This window comes from Trachemys scripta, chromosome 6 (assembly GCF_013100865.1).
Source record: "Trachemys scripta elegans isolate TJP31775 chromosome 6, CAS_Tse_1.0, whole genome shotgun sequence".
NCBI classification, from domain to species: domain Eukaryota; kingdom Metazoa; phylum Chordata; order Testudines; family Emydidae; genus Trachemys; species Trachemys scripta.
In genome coordinates, this window is record NC_048303.1 from 119,221,826 (window position 1) to 119,245,012 (window position 23,187).

General features: G+C 50.0%; 1 protein-coding gene across 1 annotated transcript in view; it reads left to right on the top strand.

Moving 5' to 3' along the window:
• The first annotated feature begins 2,367 nt into the window (after positions 1–2,367).
• Positions 2,368–23,187, top strand: part of FRMPD1 (FERM and PDZ domain containing 1) — a 36,461-nt gene continuing 15,641 nt past the window's right edge. The window contains exons 1-7 of the mRNA XM_034774959.1: positions 2,368–2,469; positions 8,616–8,773; positions 10,923–11,025; positions 12,599–12,644; positions 16,134–16,241; positions 19,770–19,865; positions 21,071–21,196. Coding sequence (XP_034630850.1) covers positions 2,369–2,469; positions 8,616–8,773; positions 10,923–11,025; positions 12,599–12,644; positions 16,134–16,241; positions 19,770–19,865; positions 21,071–21,196 — 738 coding nt within the window. The 5' untranslated portion in view covers position 2,368. The remainder of the gene's footprint in view (positions 2,470–8,615; positions 8,774–10,922; positions 11,026–12,598; positions 12,645–16,133; positions 16,242–19,769; positions 19,866–21,070; positions 21,197–23,187) is intronic.

The window sequence follows — 23,187 nt, forward strand, 5'->3', positions numbered from 1 at the left end:
TGTACTTCCTGTTCCTGTCCCGCCTCTCTGCTTCTGGTGGGGTGGGTGTGGCCTTCCTGGTTCTGCCCACCAGGGGGCGGGTGGTGGTCCCTTCCTGTCAGTCTCAAAGGGAGGCCACGCCCCCTCACTACAATGAGATTTGATGTTAGTCATTCAGAGAGATTAATCTAACCAAATTTACTTCTGTAGTCCAAGGATTAGCAGACATCAATCTAATTAATTATTAGTATAGAATTTAGTTTTCAGCCACCAGTTTTAACACCATTCCTACCAGTGTGAATGAGCTTACCAATCCCATTCCTTGTGTAGCTGTTAATCTCCGTAGAATTCCTATGGCTACCTAGCCAGTATACATATTTAAAATGAGACAAAATTCTGTCACAGACCGGGCATGTGGCTGCTCTCTGCAGTGGACATTCCTCTCCCCAAGATAGCTGGAACCTCCCCATCCAGCCGGAAACATTCCTCCAGCCTGAAGAATGACTCCCTTCTCCTTAGCACTAGCTGAAGTCGAGGGGGGTAATGACCAGCACAATCAGGTGGTCAAAGCCAACGATGAAGAATAACCAGAAGGGTGTTCCCCTACACCCCCTGGCCAGGTGGGCTCATCCTTCCCAGTGTTGCTGCCTATGTATCAGGATTTCTTTGAACATAAACTGTTAAAGCTGTTGTCAGGTTGGACCTACATATTTCTGCAGCTCACAGGAGCATTGACTGAACTTAAAATTTAGAATGTGGATTTGCAGGTACCTAAAATTGTAATAATGTGGAGTCATTGCTACAGAGATGGGGGAGCGCTCGTCCAGAACTGGGACATGGCGCTGCTTCAGGGCACTGAAATCATGATTCGTTTTTGCACATCATGATTGCTGATACCAGAGAAGAGTTAGACACTGACTAGCCAGAATTAGTTTCTGTAATGAGGCACTAGTGCCGCAAGTGGCACCCAATAACTGTACTAATAAAATTCACACAAGGTGCAGGGGATAGAATGGTAGGAAGTTCTAGATATATTAACTCTTTCTCTTGGGGTACGTCCACACTACCCGCCGGATCGGCAGGTAGCGATCGATCTATCGAGGATCGATTTATCATTTCTCATCTAGACGTGATAAATAGATCCCCGCTGCGCTCCCCGTCGACTCCGGAACTCCACCAGGGTGAGAGGTGGAAGCGGAGTCGACGGGGGAGCCGCGGCCATCGATCCTGCGCCATGAGGATGGGAGGTAAGTCGAAATAAGATAAGTCGACTTCAGCTACGCTATTCTCGTAGCTGAAGTTGCGTATCTTATATCGCCCCCTCAGTGTAGATCAGCCCTTGGTAACACTTTGTTTTATCTAGGGCAGTTTTCAACCTGCGGCCAGTGGACCCCTGGGGTCCGCAGACTATGTCTAAGATATCCCAAGGGGTCCACGCCTCCATTCGAAATTTTTTTAGGGATCTGCAAATGAAAAAAGGTTGAAAACCACTGATCTATGGCACCAATTTGTGGGTTCATACAAAGTAACTGATCTCTTTCCATGTGTCCCTACATTATCAAGTAGGTCACATTTTGAGCATAGACTGCATAATACCTCTGTTTAAAAATACATGAGCAGTATTCTCAACCCCAAGCGTTCGGAAAGTGAGTTGGGGGTCTCCCAAGATCATGAGCTTTGAACAATAATAAAGGCTGGGTCTTTTTTATAGTTACCGGCTGGTATTGGAGGCACTGGGGCTTTGTGTTCTCTAGCTTTTCTCTCCAACAATGAGGGCTAAAAACTTAATTTAAAACAAAATAAAAGTTGAGAGTCTCGTGTAGTCACACGAATCCAGGGGAGATGAGATTTGTGATAAAACCATGGGAGTGAGCAACTAAATAGGGCCAAATCCTGCCTCCCAGAATATGTGACTCCAGAAGGGGCGCACATGAGATGCGCTAGGCTAAGCTTCCTGCATTCCGACAGACCCCTGTGCAAATTGTTCCTGCTAGTAGCACACATTGTGCACGGGGTGACTTGGTCAGTGCTGTACATGGCCAAACGTGCAGCCCATGCCCCTGATTCCCCTGCAGCTGGCTGGAACACCCGACCCCAGGTTCTGTGCAACAGTTCCCAGGTTCTGGCCCGTTCAATGGAAATGCCTTTACAAGAAACGTCCCTGCGTTGTAGAAGGGATGTCGACACTCATGCTTCAGGGCTCCACTAGCAGCCTGGGCCTAGGGGTACACCTCCCTGTATGGGCAGGTAATCCCATAACTGTCTAGTGCAGGGTTTGTTGCATCTGGTACTGGCTTCTGTCCGAGACAGGCACTGGACCGCTGGTCTGATCCAGTCTGGTGATTCCCATGTCCCTAAGTTTGTAATCACCTCTGTCTTCTTCAGGTAAATGGAAGATCTGGAGACTAACTTATTCCAAACACGCAAAGCACGTAGAATAGAACAAATGGTAGCAAGATGGCTCCGTCGATCTCGGGATAGCATATCCAGGTAAATACATTTTCATGAACAGGATCTTTACTATTCGGGTGCTGAACAAACTGGTTTCCAGCAAGGTAGGGAAGGTCTGAGACCTCGGGTCTGACCCCTCCCTTTGTTCCTTTCAGAGAACATGAATTCCATATGTTCTAGAACGTAACATGCATTACATCTTTAAGCAGCCCAAAGGTATTTATTGTGGGCCAGATGCTACATTTACATGGTGGGTAGCACCTTGCTACACAGCCCATCTCACTGTAATCGGTAGGATTACGTGTGGAATAATGAACTACCCAGCCTGGAATGCAGGTGACCAGGTTTGGCCCTGTATCAACTGGTTTCTATTTCTCGTTGCTGTGTGCCATTTCTGTGTGATTTTTAGGGTCAGATGATGGCACTATGACCGATGTGGAGTTGCATTGTACGCAGGGAGCAGCCTGGGCTATAGCTTCTTTGATCTCACCTGAGCTTTCTTATACGTTCCCTAGCTGCTAACATGATGTGTCACATCTAACATGAGATTATTAATAGAGCCAATAATGGATTTTTTGGTTTACTGAAAAATTGCCGGGGGGTGGGGGGAGGAACTGTTTTGGGTCAAACAGAAAATGAAAATGTTTAGGGATTTTCAGTGAATCAAAAAGTTGAAAAACAAAGGCATTTAGGGTCAAACTAAATATTTGATTTGCTCTGAAACAAAATGCTTCATTTCGAATTTTGAGCATTTTTAAAATGTTTTTAAATAAAATTGATGGAAATTTGAAAACCAAATTATTTCAAACCAAAATGTTTTGACTTTTCAGAATTTGGGGGGGCAGAGAGGATTTGACACAAACATTGGTGAAACTGAGACACAGTCGCAAAACATTTCTGTGTCGATCTGTGTTTTTCTCCCCAAAAAGTTTCAGCAGAAAAATGTGCCCAGCTCTTGGGTCAGGGGCCCTGTCTCTCCTCTGTCTATAAACCACCTGGCACATCTGTTGAGTGCTATAAAATTACAATAACGACGGATGTATTCTGCCTTTAAAGGAATTGGTTTTCTAGATTAGTCGTGCCATAATGTGTAACATACCCAACATTTGACGTAAGAGGTCATTCCGATGTTGGGTATACCCTATCAGACTGAATGCCATCAAGATAAGAAGAAATCTGTTAGGCTCTCTCAATCCCTTAGCAAGGCAGAACTGCTCTTTGCAGTACATTTTTCCAGTTCTTTGGCCTTTCTAGTTTTAAATGCCCTATACCTGAGGGGAGGAATCTTATCTTAAAATTTCCCACTTACCGTTCTAATACAGCATTAAAAGAGAACAGAATTTGTTCTGTCTCCATATTCCCAGGCCTCATGGAATGTACAGCAATGGACCAATAAACCAGGCGATGTCACTTAACGCTATTATAGCTTGTCCATTAAGTATTATTTGAAAAGACATAGTGTATCCTTCCTGTCTGGAAAATCTGCTCTAGCTCCCTGGGTTTCACTCTCTCCGCTACTCCCACACCACTCGACAGGGAGCCATCAGCAAAACTCTGCCCATTTGGTAGGGAATGAGATTGTCGGGTGGTGCGTGCAGGGAGCGGATGGCGTATTCTGGATCTCTCGGCCGTGCTGGGATGGCGCTGTCCATTCCGACTGCGCAGAATGACTTCTGGAAGCTCTCCCCAGCATGTATCCCTGCTGCCGTTACGCATGTGCCGGGATGCATTCAGGAATGTAGTAGAGTATTTAACTGAAGCTAATCTTCCAGACCATTTTGGCTGTGTTCAGGGCAGAACAGGATGGCTGCAGGACCTGCGGCTGGGACCTCGAGTGTCTGTCTTCTAGATCATTGCATCCAATCTGACCCACGTCGCTAGTGGCCACAAATAGTTTCCATCCAACAGCTGTTCAGCAGGTGGCCTGAGCCTAGTGGCCCCTTGTTAATCTCCTTCCCTCATCCACCCCCAAGTCCCTCTTGCACGTGGGTCCCCTTAGTTCCTCCTCCCTTTCCCCACCACTGGGTGGATGGAGGGGATGGTCTGTGTCAGCTCCGGGGACGGGGGCTCCTTCACTTGCTGGCCTAGAGCTGAGCCAGCCGCAGAGCAAACAGCCACAGCTGAGCAGGCCGGCCGGGAGGGTCTGGAGCTGGGCCAGAGCTGAGGCCCCTGCTTAGCATGTCTGGTTCCTCCTGCCCCTGGTGTGGAGCAGGGTGTGAGTGGCTAGAGGCACAGGTCTGAAATGGCTCCCGTTTCCCAGAGTTTTCTCTGGCTGGCAGGGCCGAGCTGGGGCCTCTACTCACCAGGAGCCAGGAGGCCCTTGCTCCCCAGATGGGATTCTCCTGCTAGGGGAGGAGGAGAACCAGGAAAAGGGAGTGACTGAGACACAGCTCCTGGATATAGATGGCTGAGAAGGTTCCTCCCAAGCTTCCCTTCCATCTGTATTGGTCGCTGCCACCCTCCAGACAAAGTATGCGCTGCCATGTGCATAGCAAGCCTCTTGTGATGGGTTGTCATCCCCGGGGTGCAGTCTGGGAGCCGTGGGAACCGCTTTGCCCCCTAACCATATAGCTGGGCTGATCTGTCTCTCACTGCTCTGCTGGTGATTCAGACAGCCTCTCCAGATCCTGTTATCACCCAACAGGACAGCAGGTGGTGCCACACACCCAACTGAGCTACCTGAGTGCTTTACCTAAGCCACTCAAGGACAGATAGAAGACAACAGCCAATTTCCTAGCTCCCCAGCCTTGCACCCTTGCTGAAGTATAAACCCAGTATTATACCATCTTGCACTGCACAGGGATTTGTACAATGCAAGCTCATTAATATAGTTCGCTTTCCCCTTGATGTGGGGAAGATATGCAACAGTCTTTGTTTACAGAACTGAGATTTTTCCCAGACACTTCACTCAAAACACACTGGTTAAGATAAAACATAAAACAAGTTTATTAACTACAGAAAGCTAGATTTTAAGTGATAGCAAACAGATCAAAGCAGATTACCTAGCAAATAAACAAAAACGCAAAGACTAACATACTAGATAGATAGGGTTTGAATTAGCAATTTCTCACCCTGACTGATGATACAAGCAGCCCACCAAGTTTCCATACACAGGCTGGAAATCCCTTTAGCCTGGGACCAGCACTTCCCCCAGTTCAGTCTTTGTTCCTCAGGTGTTTCCAGGAGTTCTCTTGTGTGGGGAGTGAGGCCAAGAGATGGTGTCACTCCCCTCCTTGTATAGCTTTTCCATATGATGGGAACCCTTTGTTCCAAGCTCAGTTCTCAGTCTAGTCTGTGGAAAAATACGGGTATCAAAATGGAGTTCGGTGTCCTGTGGTCTGGTCACATGCCCTAGCATGCCTTGCTGAGTCGTACCAGCCATGACTCATAGGCTGGCTGAAACATTCACAGGAAGGCTAAGCTCTTCCATGGGCCATTGGCTTTGCTGATGGGTAGGGCCCTACCAAATTCATGGTCCATTTTGGTCAATTTCACAACCATAGGATTTTAAAAATCGTAAATTTCAGATATTTAAATCTGAAATGTCACGGTGCTGTAATTGTAAGGGTCTTGACCCAAAAAGGAGTTGTCAGGGAGGGGGGTCATAAGGTTATTATGGGGGGAGTGCAGTGCTGCTACCCTTATTTCTGCGCTGCTGCTGGCGGCAGTGCTGCTGTCAGAGTTCAGCAGCTGGAGAGCGGCGGCTGCTGGCCGGGAGCCCAGCTCTGAAGGCCACAGCGCAGAAGTAAGGATGGCCTGGTATGGTATTGCCACCCTTATATCTGTGCTGCTGCTGGCGGGGCATTGCCTTCAGAGCTGGGCGCCTGGCCAATAGCTGCTGCTCTCCGGCTGCCCAGCTGTGAAGGCAGCAGCACAGAAGTAAGGTTGTCAATACCACAGTCCCCCTAAAATAACCTGGCAACCCCCCTGCAACTCCCTTTTGGGTGAGGCCCCCCCCAATTTGAGAAACGCTGGTCTCCTCCATTAAATCTGTATAGCATAGGTAAAAGCACACACAAGACCAGATTTCACGGTCTGTGATGCATTTTTCATGGCCCTACTGATGGGCCATCAGCACTGTCCAGCTTCTTCATTGTTGTACTTGATAGGCTCGTTTTGGGTGTTACCCAGAGTAGGCACACTGGAAATACAGACACACCGTCAATATTCATAACTTCAGATCCCAAAATGATACATGCCTACAAATAGGATAATCGTATTCGGCAAATCATAACTTTTCCAATGACACCTCTCATGACGCCTCTTGTACAAAATGCATCATAATTATGTCATAATCATACCACTATGATGAGTATGGGGTGTAGTGTCACACCTCTGGTCTCCTGGCGATGGATGAAGAGCAGCTATCCTGACAGACTGTCTGAGATCCATCAGTGCCTTCCAGGCACAAAGCTTCACTGGCCCATCTGCAGCCCCAGCAGAGCTAGGACTCAGTCTTGAGTAGCCCCATTCCTATTTTGGAAAAGGTCCCAGAAGGCCGTTCGTTTGTCTTGAGGGCTCACTCCCCAACACCATGCTCTGCATGTGCCTGCAGGTGCTAGGAAAGCTGACAAGGCGATGGGAGCTGTGGTTCATTCGGTATGCTAATGTCAGCCCGTTCACTGTCTCCATCTCATCAGAGCCAGCTAGCACACAGAAACACCCTCGCCAGTGACTGAGCTACGGACCTGGGGGCTGGCTGGATGGCCAGGGCTCATCCCAGATCAGACCAGCAACACTGGCAAAGTGGGCAAAGCGGCCCCAGGAGAGGTCAGAGCACCTGTGGCACGTGACTCAGCTTTGCCCTTGGCTCTGTGCTAGGTCCCCACTTACTCCCGGATGCTTGGGTGGAGGCAGTGGCCAAGGCCGCGTTGTTGTTTCCATCTCTCCTTGGTGAGGAGCGTGCACCCTTTGGGTTTGGACATGGACTTTGCTACCCGTAGGCACACCTTGGTCACTCCCAGGCCAGGCTTTGGTGGTGCATCCTGCACGGGGCACCCCTCCAAGCCCTTTTAAGATTGGGGCTTTGTCTACACAAGAAAGAGTTTACCAGTGGAGCTATACTCCCTAGCGGAGATGCAGCTTATACCAGCAAAGACGTGCTTTTGCTGGTCTAGTTTATGCCAGTTCCCTGAACAAAATAAGCTGTACCAGCAGGAGGACTCTTTTTGTAACTTCATGTACCCAGGGCCACCCGGGGGGGGGAGGGCGGCAAGTGGGGCAATTTGCCCTGGGCCCTGCAGGGGCCCCGGGAGCCCTGGCCGAGAATCCCTTCCCTGGCTACTCACCCAGTGGCGGTCCAGGTCTTCGGCGGCACTTCGGTGGCGGGCCCTTCACTTGCTCCAGGTCTTTGGTGACACTTCGGCGGCGGGTCTTCAGTGCTGCCAAAGATGTGGAGCGAGTGAAGGACCCGCTGCCACCGCCGAAGACTCGGAGCGAGTGAAGGACCCGCCGCCGCAGACTCAGAGCGCTGCCCGGTGAGTATAAGCGCCGCAGCGGGTGGCGCCTTTTTTTATGTCCGCTCCCCCGCTTTGCCCTAGGCCCCCTGAATCCTCTGGGCGGCCCTACATGTACCTTAGGGCTCCTGCCAGCATAGCTCTGTCGGGCAGGGATCACGCCAGACACAGGTATGCTGGAGAAGTGCGTAGCGTTGACCTGGCATGACGCATCTTCAGAATGTGAATCCACTTAGTAAGCGATGCTTCGTGGCGAGAGCATGTCACACCAGCAGTCTGCACTGGCTCCAGCTGGATTCGCGGTGGAGTTTCAGATGTTGTCTTTGACCTGTATAGCCCTAAACAGTTTGAGACATGGTTGCCTCCCCTCTCTCTGTAGGACACTGCTGTGTGATCAGCCATGGGGCCTGGTCTGACAGGGAGATGGATCTAGCAAGGGGTAGGACGGGCTACCGGGCAAGTCTGTTTTCTTGGGCTTTCCTTGGAGGAGAGGTGTGAGCCAGTCTGAGGCAGGACTGCTTCTGCTTCGGGGGCACCATTATTCTCAGTCTGGGATGATGTTTATTTTCAATTCCTCTTGCACGTGTTCAATATTTGTAAAAGCCCCACCGCACTTTAAAAAAGCGGCGGTAACCGCATGGACAGGGTTCCATGTCCTCGTAGAAATCATCAGTGCATCAATGTCTGCTAATCTTCAGCTTTTTCTTTCCCCCTTATCCAAATGCTCAGGGGCAGATCTTCAGTAGTGGATGTCCCATCTGACGGCCTTAATCAGCCAGTAACGCGGGTGAAGCTCACAGTCACCGTACACAAGGATTTGCTTCTCGGTCACTATGGCTTTGAGATTTCACCCAACCCTCCTCCTACTATCACATCAGTTGCTGCAGGTAGGAATCGTCCTTTCCCCTCCCATCCCCCGTCCCCCGCACACGTGCCTGGGGGAAGCTGCCTGGGGGTTGTGAACAGCTGGCAAGATTCCACGCTGACGCACCCCCCAATAAGGCTGATCGGGTTACGTCCATTTCTAGCAAGGAACTGGCCTGAGATGAGAAGCTTGGATCTGGATCTGAACTTTTCCAGGACTTAGTGGGCTTCGGCTCTAGCCTTTCTCTCTTTATAATGGTGGTAGAAGCGATGTTCCCAGGAGAGCTCCGACTGTGTAGCCTCATGCTTCCTAGAGTCAGAGAGTTTAAAGCCAGGAGGGACAACCAGATTATCCAGTCTGACCTGTCTCTGGGAGGCCACTAACGCTACCCAGCACCCGCACACCAAACCCTCTGCCCCTTGGCAGAGCTTACTGCGGAACAGTCTGCTGCTGCGGAGAGAGGCCTCTCCCCCTTCAAACCAGTGATTCAGGAGCATGTTCTGCTAATCCGCTGCTTGGACTAGCTGAATTAGTAATTTCTCACCTTAAACCATCTATAGTTCAGTACTTTGAAGCAGATTCATTGACAGGGTGTTAGAATTATCCTTAACCACAGGCATAGTGAATTCAGAGTTAAAGCGAAACTTAAAAAAAATCTATGCTTGTTAAGGGTTGGAAATACACAGCTGCAGCACCCACATAGCTTTAATTTTGCCCTGGAGTGCCATCCTCGGGGGGGAACAAACTGTGTCTTTAAAACTGTTTCATCTAATATGGGCCCACAAACACACAAATGCCATAGTCATAATTCTGTGGCCCTTGTGTGGTGTCATCAGAGGGCAGAGTTAAGGTTATTTGGTGCCCTGCAGACCTTAGCACGTTTGGAGTTCTCCTAAGTTTAACTGTGAATCATGTACAATCGTAAGAAATACTTCTTAAATCTAAACAGACTGGGTGCACTGGGGCCTGCTGGGTTTGCTTTGAGGGTGAATCAGTGGAATGCCCTTCTTCATCCTTTCTTTCACCTCTCCCACCCTTCCCACTCTGGTCCGGTGTTCATGGGGAAGGGCCTTGTCGTGGCAACACCGCTTTTCACTAATGCTTCCCTCCACCGTTTTTCCCAGCCCAGCCCTGCTCCTTCTCCTGCTGGCATTCCCCTGATATCCCAGGCACGGTCTCCGATGGATCCCTCCAGCCCTGAGTGCTGGATCAGCCTTTGTCAGGGGCTGGGTAGTTCGTCCAACTGAACAAAGTTGGGTGTAGGAGTCACTGTCACTGGGCCTCCCTGAGTCCCCCTCCTCCAGAGGCCTCAGCCAAGAGCAGCCAAGAAGGGCTGGGAAGGGTGAGTGAGCCCCTACCTTTAGCATCCCCCCTGAAGCCGGAGGAAGCCACATGGGAACATAGTCCCAGCTTTCATGGAGCCTGGCGTCCAACCACCCTGGGCGCAGAGCTGGGTTTGACACCAGTGGCACCAAGCTGGGTTTGTTCTAATAGCGTTTGTTCCTCTCCACCTCGGCTGTGCCGCTCCATGACTCTTACCCCTCCCATCTATCCCTGCCTCATCTCCTTCCCCTGTCCATCTGCATTCCCCTCCTCTGCCTGTGCCCCATCTCTACCTCCCTGCCTTGCCCTCACAAATCCATGCCGCACCTCCAATCCTTCCTTTGCCACCCCTTTCCTCAGGTGACCTCTCTCCCACCCCACCCTGCCCTGCCGTCAGCGCCACCCCATGTTAGCTCCCTTCCCCTGGTTCCTCTGCAATGCACATGCACGTTCTGGGCCTGAGCCAAAGCCCTCAGAAGTCACTGGGAGCTGTTCTGCTGACGTCAGTGGGCTTTGGATTAGACCCTTTGATTTCAGCGGCAAGTCATAGACTCTGAGACCAGACGGGACCATTATGAATTGGTTACTAAGATTATTAACTCTGGCTGTTAACTGTAGTTGGGGCTATTGACTGGGTTGAGTGGTGACTCAGTTTTGAGTCACCACTCAACCCAGTCAGTAGCATAAGTCTTCAGTTGTGGATGGAGAGAGAGTTTGTTCTCACCATCTGGGGCTGGAAAACCAAATGTAGATGCTCCACTGAATAGCAGTGCCTACGGTTGTGATCTGCACAAGCCATAGGGAAGCTGTTCGGAGCAAGTAACTGACCAGCTGCTGATCTCTGCTAGGAAGCACAGCCGACGGGAAGCTGCTGCCCGGCGATCATATCCTCATGATAAACAACGAAGCTGTGGAGGACATTTCTATTGAGCAGGCAGCTGATCTGTTAAGGTAGGATCCTGTGAATGGCACTGGCCGCTCCTGGAAACCAAAAGGGCAGATGGAGATTGAAGAGCAAAGCTCTAGAACGCCAAACCCGTGGCTGCCTGGCAGCAATCGCAGTCCTGGCTTTTCACAGTGGAAATTCCACTGGTCGTTTCATAGCGAGTGCATCAGCCACAAGAGTGGGTTGTTTGTGAGTCTGAACACAGCTGTGCAAGAGAAACGCTTGTTTCCTGCGAATCTCTCTCTCATGTTATGTGGGTTATGATAGTGCTGAGCCCACCCCCCCTGAGATCAGAGCCTCGTTCTGCTGCACGCAGTCACACCATCAGTCTGTGAAGAGTGAATGTGTTAAGGTATCCCCCATACAGTCACAGTTGCCTGTGGCTGTGGAAACAGCTTGGTGCTCCTGTCTGGGTGGCTCGTTGGCTGCAAAGACTGAACGTGGAGCCTCTGGTTCTAGAAATATGATCATACAATCCTAGAATATCAGGGTTGGAAGGGACCTCAGGAGGTCATCTAGTCCAACCCCCTGCTCAAAGCAGGACCAATCCCCAGACAGATTTTTACCCCCAGTCCCTAAATGGCCCCCTCAAGGATTGAACTCACAACCCTGGGTTTAGCAGGCTAATACTCATACCACTGAGCTATCCCTCCCCCCCAATATGAACTGCTGCCGCTGCCGCCGCCGCCTCCACCCACACTGGAGGACCAGTTACGTTAACCAAGGCTGTAAAACAGGCTCATCAACCTTTCTCTGTGGCCCAGCCACCACTAGAGGGGGACAGGGCTCCACACTGAGCGGGCGTGGGTTACACTCTTGATTTTAAAAACCCATTAATGGTAAATGTCGCTGGCATGCCAGCTAATATTAACACAACTTCCTGAACAAAGCTGGTCGGAAAACAGAATTTCTGTTCCATGAGAAATTGACATTTGGGGGGGGTGAAAAATTGTTCCAAATTGAAACAAAGAGCTGAAATTTCCCATGGAACAAAAATTCCCAAAAACGTTGATTCTGGACCATGGAAATGTTTCATTCTGATAATGTCCAAACTTTATAATAGGTAAAATATTCAATATAACTTACTATATTTAATGCATATGTGATAGATTCGATTTAATATAAATCAAAGTCCAAATGAAATTGATCAAAACAAAGTCAAGATGAAATGTTTTTACCTTCCTGAAACGGAACGTTTCTAAATTGTCACAACGAAACGAGAAAGTTACAGTTTTGTCAAAGTTGACACATTCCCAGAACTTTTCAGTTTTGGCGAAACTCCATCTTCCGATCTGACGGAAAACTCTTCCACCCAACATTTTTCAACCAGCGCTACTCCTAGCAGCGAAAGCATCTTTCTATTTAAGGTAGCCTGCGCTGGGTGGAACAGAGTGGAAACCCCATCAGCCTTCTCTGTGACCATTGCCAAGCCAGTGCGCCTCCCTCCCACCCCGAGAGCTGGTAAAACAGAAACATGCAGGGGGCGGTATATGCTATACATTACTGGAATTGGTTCTTAGTCTGAAGGCAGCATTTTGTTTACTGCTATGCTCGGCTAATTGTATTTGTCTATTACAGGGAACCTGAAGACTCTCTCCTCCTTACTGTTCTGCGATGCACTTCGGTAAATTGAATTTCTCTAACCCTTTCACTAGCACTGCTCCTTTGCAACAGGACGTTGGCCCCAGGATGGGTAACAGGGCTAGGCCCACAAGTGGGGGAACGTACAGGGGCACCTCGAGAATAACTGGCCCGTTTCAGAGCACAGCGAGGCTGGGTGTGTAGTGTTGAGTGGTATATCAAAAGAGCTGTTACTCATTCCAACGCACACAGCTCTACACGCATCGCTTTGGGGCCTGGCGCTGCGCATGGTGAGTTATTCCAGCAGCATTTCCTCACAGTTCTTCTGTTTGGGGGCAGTGTTGGGGGATCATCCCCCAGCCCTGCTGGTCTCAGGAGAGCTGCCAGAGGTAAGGGCCCCTCTGCAGATAGCCACGGGCCTCCGCGTTGCTGCTGAGTCCCCGCAGTCCGATTCCTGGCTCCTTGGCAACGGGGCTGTGATATCATGGACTCTCTCCCAGCGACTGCCCCAGAGCTCCCACGCAGGTGACGGGGTCCCGGGGCAGCATTAACGTGCACTGGGGAGTCACGTGGATTTTGGGGGAGGGATGCTGCTGTGCCCGCCCCCTGCAGGGCCCCAAGAGCCACGGAGACATGTGTTGGAGAGAGCTGGTGCAGGGGACGCGGGCGTGCCTTAGAGCTGATGCGCCACGTGCTTGTCGTGGAGTTAGGAGCTGGGGCCATGTTTGTTGTCTTGAATAGCAAGCCGGCACTTGTGCGCTCACAGTAACGTTCCTGAACCAGAAAAGGCTGCCACGGTCTTGCGATCTCCCTGCGTCCAGGAGGCAGAGATAAATGTCTGTCTGAAGATTCTGGCACTTCTGAGATGAGCCTGTTTTTTTTTTTTTTTTTTACACCTGGGATAAGCCTAAACTCAGATCTCCCTGGGACGTGATCTTCTCTTCTTGCTACGTCCCAGTCCCTGACTGCCAGGGAAGGTCCTGCTGTCCTGCAGCGAGTGCTCGGCTGTGCAATCAGGGAGCTCCGTAGTGGGACCCTGTGGCCAGGTGCCCTGTCACTGAATGCTACTTTAAAGCTATCGCGGTGGTCGAGCTGCTTTTTTTGAACCTATTGGTTCAATTTAAAGGTTAGTCCTTGCTGTCCGGGCGCTGTGTGATCGTCCATCGCAGCCTAAGGAGACGTCTCCTTGGAAAGGTGAATTCCTGAAGTGCGTGTTGCCGTTGGTTGTCTGGCCAATCTCAGATCTCGCTACGTTCAGCTGTTAAACCTCCTACCTTGTTTTCCCCTTCTACTGGGTGGTTCTGTGACTCACTCCTCCCCAGCCCCGAATCAGGAAGTTGGCTCTCACTCACTGTGTCCTCCTTCCATTAAGGCTGAAGCTGTGTAGTACCCGGGCCTTAAGAAGAGAACTGAAGTGTTCTGTTAGAACCTTTGCGCTTATGGCTGACTCGTTTATTATGAGGAAATCTGGAAGGACGGACTGCCTCCCAGGATCGATTGACAGATGTACTAAAGCAGAGCTGCAAAGCAAGGACAAAATTGGGATTGTGCCTTTTATGGCTTCCTATGACGTATGAAGATGGCCTGAAGCGTTTGGGGGGTGGGGGTTATGTTTTTAAAAAAAATCTTAGCAGTATAAAGAGTGTCAGGTCTCCTTTTCCCTGGATTTGCTGGCATCGTCACTAGCGCTCTCAGACTCAGAGCGTGAGGTTTCTCGGGCCTTTCCTGAAGATGGGATGGGGACGGAGTCTTTTATCAGACTTTTTTCTCCCACGTGTTTCTAGGGTGGTTGTTACTCAGGCATTAACGCAGCTTTAAGCAGGCTGAGTACACAGTCACTCCCTGCTCAGTTAATCTGGCTTCCCCTGCGTGGGATGTTAAAATCCTTCCAGGGCTTTGACTGGCCGTGGCATCTTGCAAGAAAAATGGGGCAGACAAGACCTGAGCGCTTAACTTGTAAAACCAAGCAAAGGGAAATAATCCCTTTTTGAAAGAGAGAAGTGTGGAGAAAGGGACGGGAAATGTCTCGCAGGCCTTCACGCATCAGAAAGAGGCAACTAAGGCACAAACCCATTTTTGTTTTTCCTTTGCAGGTCACTTTAAGGACTCCTGCAAATACCCAAGATCAGCGTTGGCTAGTTGGGGCAGGCACTCGCCCCTAAAAGGCCTGCTGCCTACTGAGCGGAGAGGTACTGCCCCCGATCGCCAGCTACGTAACCGCTCTGCTGGGGCCTCGTCTTTCGCTTGCCCTAGGCACGCTAGAAGTGATGGTTCAGGTCTCTGGGCCTCCACAGATGCACCCTGCAGTGTGTCTGTTCTCGTTCCCTGGCAGGACGCTGTACAGGTCCCATCGGGCTAGAGAATTACCTTGTTCACTTGGAGAAGAGACTTTTCTCCCCTAAATGTGAATAGCTTTTCTCCAATAAACAAGATCATTCTGTAAAGCACTTACATGTAGTGGGAGTCTCATAGGAACATAGCAGCGTCCTGAGAGATTGCTATACCAGATCAGATCAGTTAGGGGGATGCTAACAGATACCCCCCCCCTTCACATACCCCAGTGCTCTTAGGAATTGTCACCATGTGAAAGTAAATAAGGTCAGTACTAGTGATTCAGCCTGCAAGTGAATTGTTTATCAGAGATCATATGTGGCACCTAACCAGCTCGCTAGGCTCTCCATAAGCACAAACAATCGCCTCACCCTGGGGCTTGGCTACAGAATATCTGGAACATGGATACGTATGCACCGCTGTGGGCATGTTCTTAAATGTATGCAACTATCTAAAACCTATGTCAATTTACAGACTGCTGATTGGCTGTTGTTGAGTAACAGGACATCTTTGTGGTCATGTGACACCTTTGACAAAACCTTTCTAGATCAATGGTTGCCAGTCACTTCAGAGAGCTGGTCTACACTGGGCGGGGGATCAATCCAAGATACGCAACTTCAGCTACGCAAATAGCGTAGCTGAAGTCGAAGTATCTTGGATCGAATTACTTGGGGTCCAGACGGCGCGGGATCGATGGCCGCGGCTCCCTCGTCAACTGCGCTACCGCCGCTCGCTCTGGTGGAGTTCTGGAGTCGACAGTGAGCGCGTTCAGGGATCGATATATCGCATCTTAATGAGACGCGATATATCGATCCCGGATAAATCGATTGCTACCCGCCGATACGGCGGGTAGTGAAGACGTACGCTCAGTGTGCCAGTAACACCAGCCTTATAAAAAACCCCTTCCCGGCGCCCAGTGCTTTAAGGATGAGCCTCTATGGGAGACCCTGGATGCCCCGCAGGGTGAGCCTGCATTAAGGGGCAGCCCAAATTCAATTGCAGGGTGCAGCATGACCAGTGACATGGGAGTCAACGGGCACTGGCTGGCAGCCCTGGGTGTTTCCGCTGTTTAGACTGGCCCGGGTTCCCCAAAGGACTGCGAACCCCTGTTCCGGGTCATGGAGACCTCCAACACGTGTGTCTTGTTCTCACGCTCAGCAGCGGCAGGTCACGTTACAAACACAGCGCTGTTGTTTTTCAGGGTGGTCCTAAGTCGTCATTTCTTACGGCCGAGAAGAGGGCGCGGCTGAAAACGAACCCCGTCAAAGTGAGGTTTGCCGAGGAGGTGCTGGTGAACGGACACACTCAGGTCGGTGCGGTGCTGTATGAAATCGTTCACAAGAGCTGCTCGGTGGCGGTGCTGGCCGGCTCGAACTACGTTGAGCTAAATGGGCGAGCACATTGAGCGCAGTTAGGATGGCGTAGATGCTGCCGAATTACAGAATAGAGTGAGCTCGTTCGACCTGGCGTTCCCTTTGTTGTGTTTGGTCGTTTGTCTACACCGCGAATGGCCAAGGAAAGGCCCAGGATTCAGGTTACTATATGTTGCTATCTTGAATGCACTGGAAACGGGTGCTGATTCCCGTAGTTCTTCCATGCTGAGGAAGTAACCTCGGTACCTCCTCCTGTCCCATGGCAACTGAGATCAAGTTTAATCAGTTGTATTGTCTATTGAATTTGGCATCATATGTTTCCTTAAAGGTGTGTTGACAAGTGACCTGATGTGACTGAATTGTGTTTTGTAGCTCTGCTGTAACTTGCCTAAGGACATGTCTACGTTTAGACGGCTACAGCAGCCTAGTGCTTCAGTGTTGATGCTACCTCTGCCTATGGGAGGGGGTCTCCCATCGGTGTACGTAGTCCACATCCCCCAGAGGCGGTAGGATGGCCAATGGAAGACTTCTGCCTTCCACCTAGCGCTGTCTACACCGGGGTTAGGGCAGTATAGCTACATCTCTAGGGGGGCGGGATTTTTCACACGCCTGAGACAAGTAGTTATGCTGATGTAAATTCTCAGTGTGGACCAGTCCTAAGATGTCTGCAGGACTCAGACGTCTGCCTTCCTGATATTTCATTTACAGAAGTATCCAGTCGTCCTAGCCTGGCTTGAAATATGAAACGCACTTGGGTAGCTCAGTCGTACAACAACGTTCAGTAACTGTACCATTTCAGGCAACTCGATACATACCGAGTATGCAGCATGTCTGTATCACCGTCTGTCTGCAGCTCAGGCCAGGGAAATGTGGCAGAAAAGGATACAGAGTTGGAACGCTTCGGGGGCCATTCCTGGCTGTTAAAGGGAAATCATGTCATGTTTCAAAAAAATCTGTTAAATAGTTATTCTTAAATTTGTCACAAGCAGGTTAGCGAAAGGACCATTTTTTGTGGCCCCAAGTTTGAAACTGGCTTCTCTCCCTTTTCCCTTCAGAACGCAGAAGTGTGTCTGAAGTGCCCCACCCCAGCCAGGCCCTTTCTCCCTTTCCAGAGTGGCTGCCCTTGTGGCCCATTTCCTCCCGTGCCAAGCTGATCTGGCTCAGCAGAGTACAGCACTGGCTCCTGGAAGGGGGCTCGGCCAGACGCACCCACCACCCCCGTGCCTCAGGTGTTGAACCCTTTGCGAACTCTGATGGCACCTGGTCCTGTCTCCCTTGGCACAAAGACAAAGAGGCTGCTGGAGAATCAATCCCTCTACAACTCTGGCTGCCCCCTGGGCATTTCCAGCCAATTGGGCATGACCCTGGGCACACATTGCCAGCATGCTGGCCTTTGAGCACCTCAAACTGCTGTTTAAATCCCTAGCATCCCAACTGCCTGTTCCCCCAGGTCCCTCATAAAGAGATGTTCATACTCTGCTGGCCTATTGGACAGGAGAAAATTCTCCCCACCAATAAGGCTGCCAGTTACCTAGGCCTCTCCAGACACTGGAATTGTATCCTTCCTGCCAGCTGTTGCCAGATGTGCTGTGGTTTCTGTTGCCACTGAGGAAAGGGTCAGATCTAACCAGAGCAGGATCCCGATTCAGGAAAGCATCCCGGTTCGGTACACACTTAATCATGTGCAAACTCCTGGTCATAAATCTTAGGGACATCCAGCTTGCATTGCAGTAAGTGCAAGATTTGTTTTGACAATGCCAGCAATGTGCTCCCTGAAGAGGCATTCCCAGGTGTGAAGCTGCAGCCCCTGCTTTCTGTGGAGTCATTTTGGAGATAGACGGCAGGAGAATCCATGAATTCCTCAGCCGTTAACCTTGTCATTTAAATGGCAACTAAGCCAGTAGTCTCCTGATATGTGCAGAGGCAAAATACGGTTGCATCCTCTGTTGTGAGCAAAACAATGGTGCAGTGAGACGCACTTCAAAACTAAACCAGGCTCTGCAGTGAAATAGCAACAAAACCGAAATGTGTATGGTATGTTTCTGCTTGCCTGAAAAGCAGCTCTCCCTGCAGCAGATCTATCCCTTCTACATTTTCATCCAAAAGTTGCCACTCCTTTCAGATAGAAAGTGGGATGAAAGAGCATAACATCCATAACGGTTAGTGTAATTCCAACAACTGCCTAGCCTTCTGCTTCAGGACCGGTACCGTTATTGTCCTCTTAATGGAAGGTTGCTAACTGAGCTAAACCCCATTTGGAAATAGCCCAAACACTCCCTTATGCAGCTGAAATCTGAAACTCCAGTTCTAGAACAGGAATTATTGATGAGACCAAAAGCTTTCAAGCCTTCATTTCCCAGGGTAGATTTGGGTTATATCCTCAGAGCAGAGCTCTGTGTGGGAAGACAGGTCATGCCAGGGTGAACATCAGTACATATTTTAGGTAGATTTGGAAGCTGTAGACCAAATCCTAAACTGGCGTAAATCGGTGTACTGCCTCTGTAGTCAATGGAGCAATGACTGTTTACGCCAGTTGAGGAGCTGGGCCTACATTTTTAGAATTAATTTTTAAATAGTCGACAAGATTCTGCCAAGAAAGACTAAAATTATCAACTTGGCTGGAATAGCAGAGAGCCTACAATAATTGCTAAGGGTGGAACATAATCATTACACATGTTGAATGTAGCATCAGCAACAACGTGTGGTTTTTAATTTGTCCCCAAGCTCTGTATGTAGATTCCAAGATGACTTGTGAGCTGATGTTACAAAACAGCAATGTCTTATTTCTGCCAGTAGCCTCACCGGACACTTTGGGTTAGATCCTCATCTGGTATAAACTGGCATCGTTTCACTGAAATCAATGGAGATATGTAACCCAATAGGTCTGATTTAATCAGAGAAACATAGACTATCAGGGTTGGAAGGGACCTCAGGAGGTCACCTAGTCCAACCCCCAGCTCAAAACAGACAGATTTTTACCCCAGTTCCCTAAATGGCCCCCTCAAGGATTGAACTCACAACCCTGGGTTTAGCAGGCTAATGCTCAAACCACTGAGCTATCCCTCCCCCCAGAATTTACCCAGGTGAGGGTCTGGCCTCTTGAGGCTAATGTGAGACCAGCAAAACAGTAGCATAAATGTGTTACCATTTTCTGTAATAAATCATCATTCTTCGGTCCCCCAATAGGAACTGGACCAAATTCATTTTTGGTGGGACCCACTGATTTGAGTGGGATTTTTATCAGGGGTGAATTTGTCACTTGATGCCTCTTTTGTCCTTTGTCTCATAGCAGGATAATGCTAACATGTTGTGAATGGGGCTTTATTTCAAGGTGGAGAAAGTTTTGCATTTAAACCTGTATTTGTTGCATTACCAAAGATGAGCTCTTGATGCAGTCCCAGAATACCAAAAACCCTTGACCTACGGTGCTGACACTTGACCTCCCAGCTTGTTTTGTTGTGCAGGGGAATGCTCTTCTGTGCGTGCCGAATGTTCTCAAGGTGTACTTGGAAAATGGACAGACGAAGGCTTTCAAATTTGACACCACCACGACGGTGAAGGTATTGTGGCTTGGTTGGCTACCATTATTCCTCCGTTTAATCTGTGCTACTTCACAAAAGGTAAACATAGACCAGGAATTGATTGTCCGAGACGATCTAGAGAACCTGGACCCCCGATGGGTAGATACAAAGCTTACCAGATTTGGGGGGCAGGGAGTGAAGAATGGAAATAGGCTCTGGGCTTTTACAGCCCAATTTTTTTGGAGCTGCTCAACACCTAGGTTGACATAGATCTGCAGGTGCTCAGCAGTTCGCAAATGAAGCCGTTCGGTTTTAAAATTGCTTAGGATAAACTCTGGCGGTACAGCAGGTATGGAAGATCTGCAGGCAGGCCTGGGAACGCATTGGGACTTCACCTTCAGCAGAGCAGTGGAGCGATAAGCATGGGAGAGTGACTGCTGTTCATGCTGCCATTCACCCAAAGGAGGGTTGCTGAAATCGGTCCGCCTGGAAGGGCAGAGGCGAAGGGATAAGGGAGGTATAGAGGGATCAGGAAACTAGAAGTCCAGAAGGAACTAATGAGGAACCTTGGAGCGAGAGAAGAGACAAGGTTAATGGCCTGGATTGGGTACCATGAGAACTTAGAATTAGAATCATAGAAGATTAGGGTTGCGAGAGACCTCAGAGGACATCTAGTCCAACCTCTGCTCAAAGCAGGACCAACCCCAACTAAATCATCCTTGAAGAGCTGGCGAAGATGCCAAGATCCCAAAGAGCCTGTCAAAGGAAGTATCCAAACGGTGGTAGTAAAATGAGCCTGTCGCTCCATCTGGTCTATAATGGGTTGTGAGAAAACCATCACCACTGTGCCATGGAAGTGGGAGGGAGTCTCTCTGATCTCAAATGCAGCCCTTCCAGCTGAAAAGTCCATGATTACCTTGCGGAGCTGTCGTTAGCATGCTGGAATCTAGCGCCTCTTCATTAACATCCAATCCCGTTATGTATCCTAGTGATGCCTGGCTGTTGTGTTTAAAATGCCTGAAAGCAGATTGTCCCTTGTGTCTTCCACAAGGGGGGAGGGATAGCTCAGTGGTTTGGGCATTGGCCTGCTAAACCCAGGGTTATGAGTTCAATCCTTGAGGGGGCCATTTAGGGATCTGGGGCAAAAATCTGTCTGGGGATTGGTTCTGCTTTGAGCAGGGAGTTGGACTAGATGATCTCCTGAGGTCCTTTCCAACCCTGAGATTCTGTGATTCCATTGGCAGGACATAATCCTCACCTTGAAAGAGAAGCTCTCCATCCAAAGCATTGAGCACTTCGCCCTGGCCTTGGAAGAACAGTACAACATTTCTAAGATCTACCTGCTGCACGAGGACGAGCTCATCGAGCAGGTCAGTGCTTCCTGTGGAGCTCCTGCCGTGCCTGTCTGAGCAAGGCAGCCTTTGTCATGCAACCCGCTTAGAAAAGAGCCCTTGCCCAGCGGCTGACGTTTCCCTGGACACATCTCCAAGGACGCCCAGGTTGTGCAGATGGGACGGGGGAGGTAGTGTTGGGTGGCAGGAAGGCGATTTGGTGGGTTGGGGGAAGGAGGAGGTCAGTGGCTGAGTGCGAGACCTGATCATGAGCTCCCGCATCAAACTGGGGATTCGGAGCGGCTTTGCCTCCCCAGAGACGCCGCCGTCCTAGCTCTGCCTGTCCCACGCGCGCTAACTAGTGACGGCACGGTAGCCTGGCCTTGCTGCTCTGGTGACGGACCCGAGAAACAGCACCGCCAGAGTGAAAACGTTCGTAGCACCTCGCTCCGTTCCTGCAGACGGCAACGGGCAGCACTCGTGGCTGGCTTGTTTTGCTGACGCTTCTTCCTGCTGCCCTTGTTTCGTAGCAATAAGGCCGTGTAATCTGAACCCCTGAATATCACAGGCCGTTCAGTGTCACCAAGATACCCCTAAACTGAGCCCAAAAGCTTCAGTTAGACTAAAGCATTTCAGGCCTCAGGCCATCATGCGCCCCAGGCAGAAAAGAGGAGAGGCCAAGCAGCAGCAATGGCAGGGAATACATTGTGTGTGGCGTGCCCAGATGATCCCAGCATGTGGTCCGTGGTGCAGGCTGCAAAGGGAGGTGAAAAGCCCCCAAGGTCCCTGCTAATCTGACCTCGGGGAAAATTCCTCCTCGACCCCAGACCAGGTGATCATCTTGACCCTGGACATGTGAGCAAGACCCACCAGCTCGGCATCTAGTAAGAGGATTTCCCTAGACCACCTCCGAGCACTGGCCTGCCCTGTCCAGCGTGGCCAATCCCTGCTCCTTCAGAGGTGCCCTTTTCTGGAGGACCATTTATCTGGGACTATATAAAAAGAAATTGAGGCTGCGGTTTTCCAAAGCAGTCGGCGAGGGGTTGCCTGGCTGGGCTTCCCTTTGAAGTCAATGGGAGTTTTGCCCCGGCAGAGTTAGGCCAACCCTGAGCGCTATTTGCAAATCCCACCCCTAGCATTTCTATTTCTTGTCTTTATTTCCCAGGTACTTTATGTTCCTAACTTTGAGCTAAGACTCTGAGCAGCCCTTCCTCACTCCCGGACATCTCCCCAGTCAGGGAGACAGGCGCAAGATGTGGAGGCTCGCTCGTTAAGATCCCATTACTAAATACCAGGCATACGTCGCTTTGGGACCTTCTCTTTCCAGCCAGTTGTGGGTTTATCCAAAATCAAATATGCTAATATAATCCAGTGACTTTCAGGTTTAGTTGACATTTCGGTAGCACAAATAGCATTTTAATCTCCTCTTTTTTTTTAAGTGCTTTCCTCTGTTGTCATAGTAGGGCCATGTGATCAGTCTCTCTGTAAGTGGGGGAATGGTCCCGCTATTGGGGGGAACTTTCCTGGCTTCTGCACTACCCCGGTGAAGTGGGCTAGCGAAAGGATCTGAGTTCTCGCTCCCACTTCCTTTACCCAGAGGCCTCCCTGCCCTTGAGGTCTCCCCTTCCACTCTCCAGTCTGGCAGAGTCCTCGTAACCCCAACAAGGCTGGGCCCAGGATTCCTGGGGGGCTCGACCCCCAACCCTGCTGTGGTCACCTAGGACAGGGGCTGGGGTGTCCCCACTCCGGGGTACTCTCTTTGCACTGGGCACCTCCCTGACCCACGGATCATTTCATACAATTTAAAGCAAATACAAGTTGTTTAATTAACAATTAATCTAAAGAAAAGAATAAGGAAAAATGGAAAAGGTTAAAGGAAAACACATCACCCTGCTCTGTGGCAGGGAACATCACAACCAGTGTCTCTGGACATCAGAGCACTTTGCAGTCTGTTCCTTGTAGGTCCCAGATTTCCTTCTCAGGCCCTGGGTGTGCTGCAGGGATGCTGCGGGTTGGACACTTGCAATGGT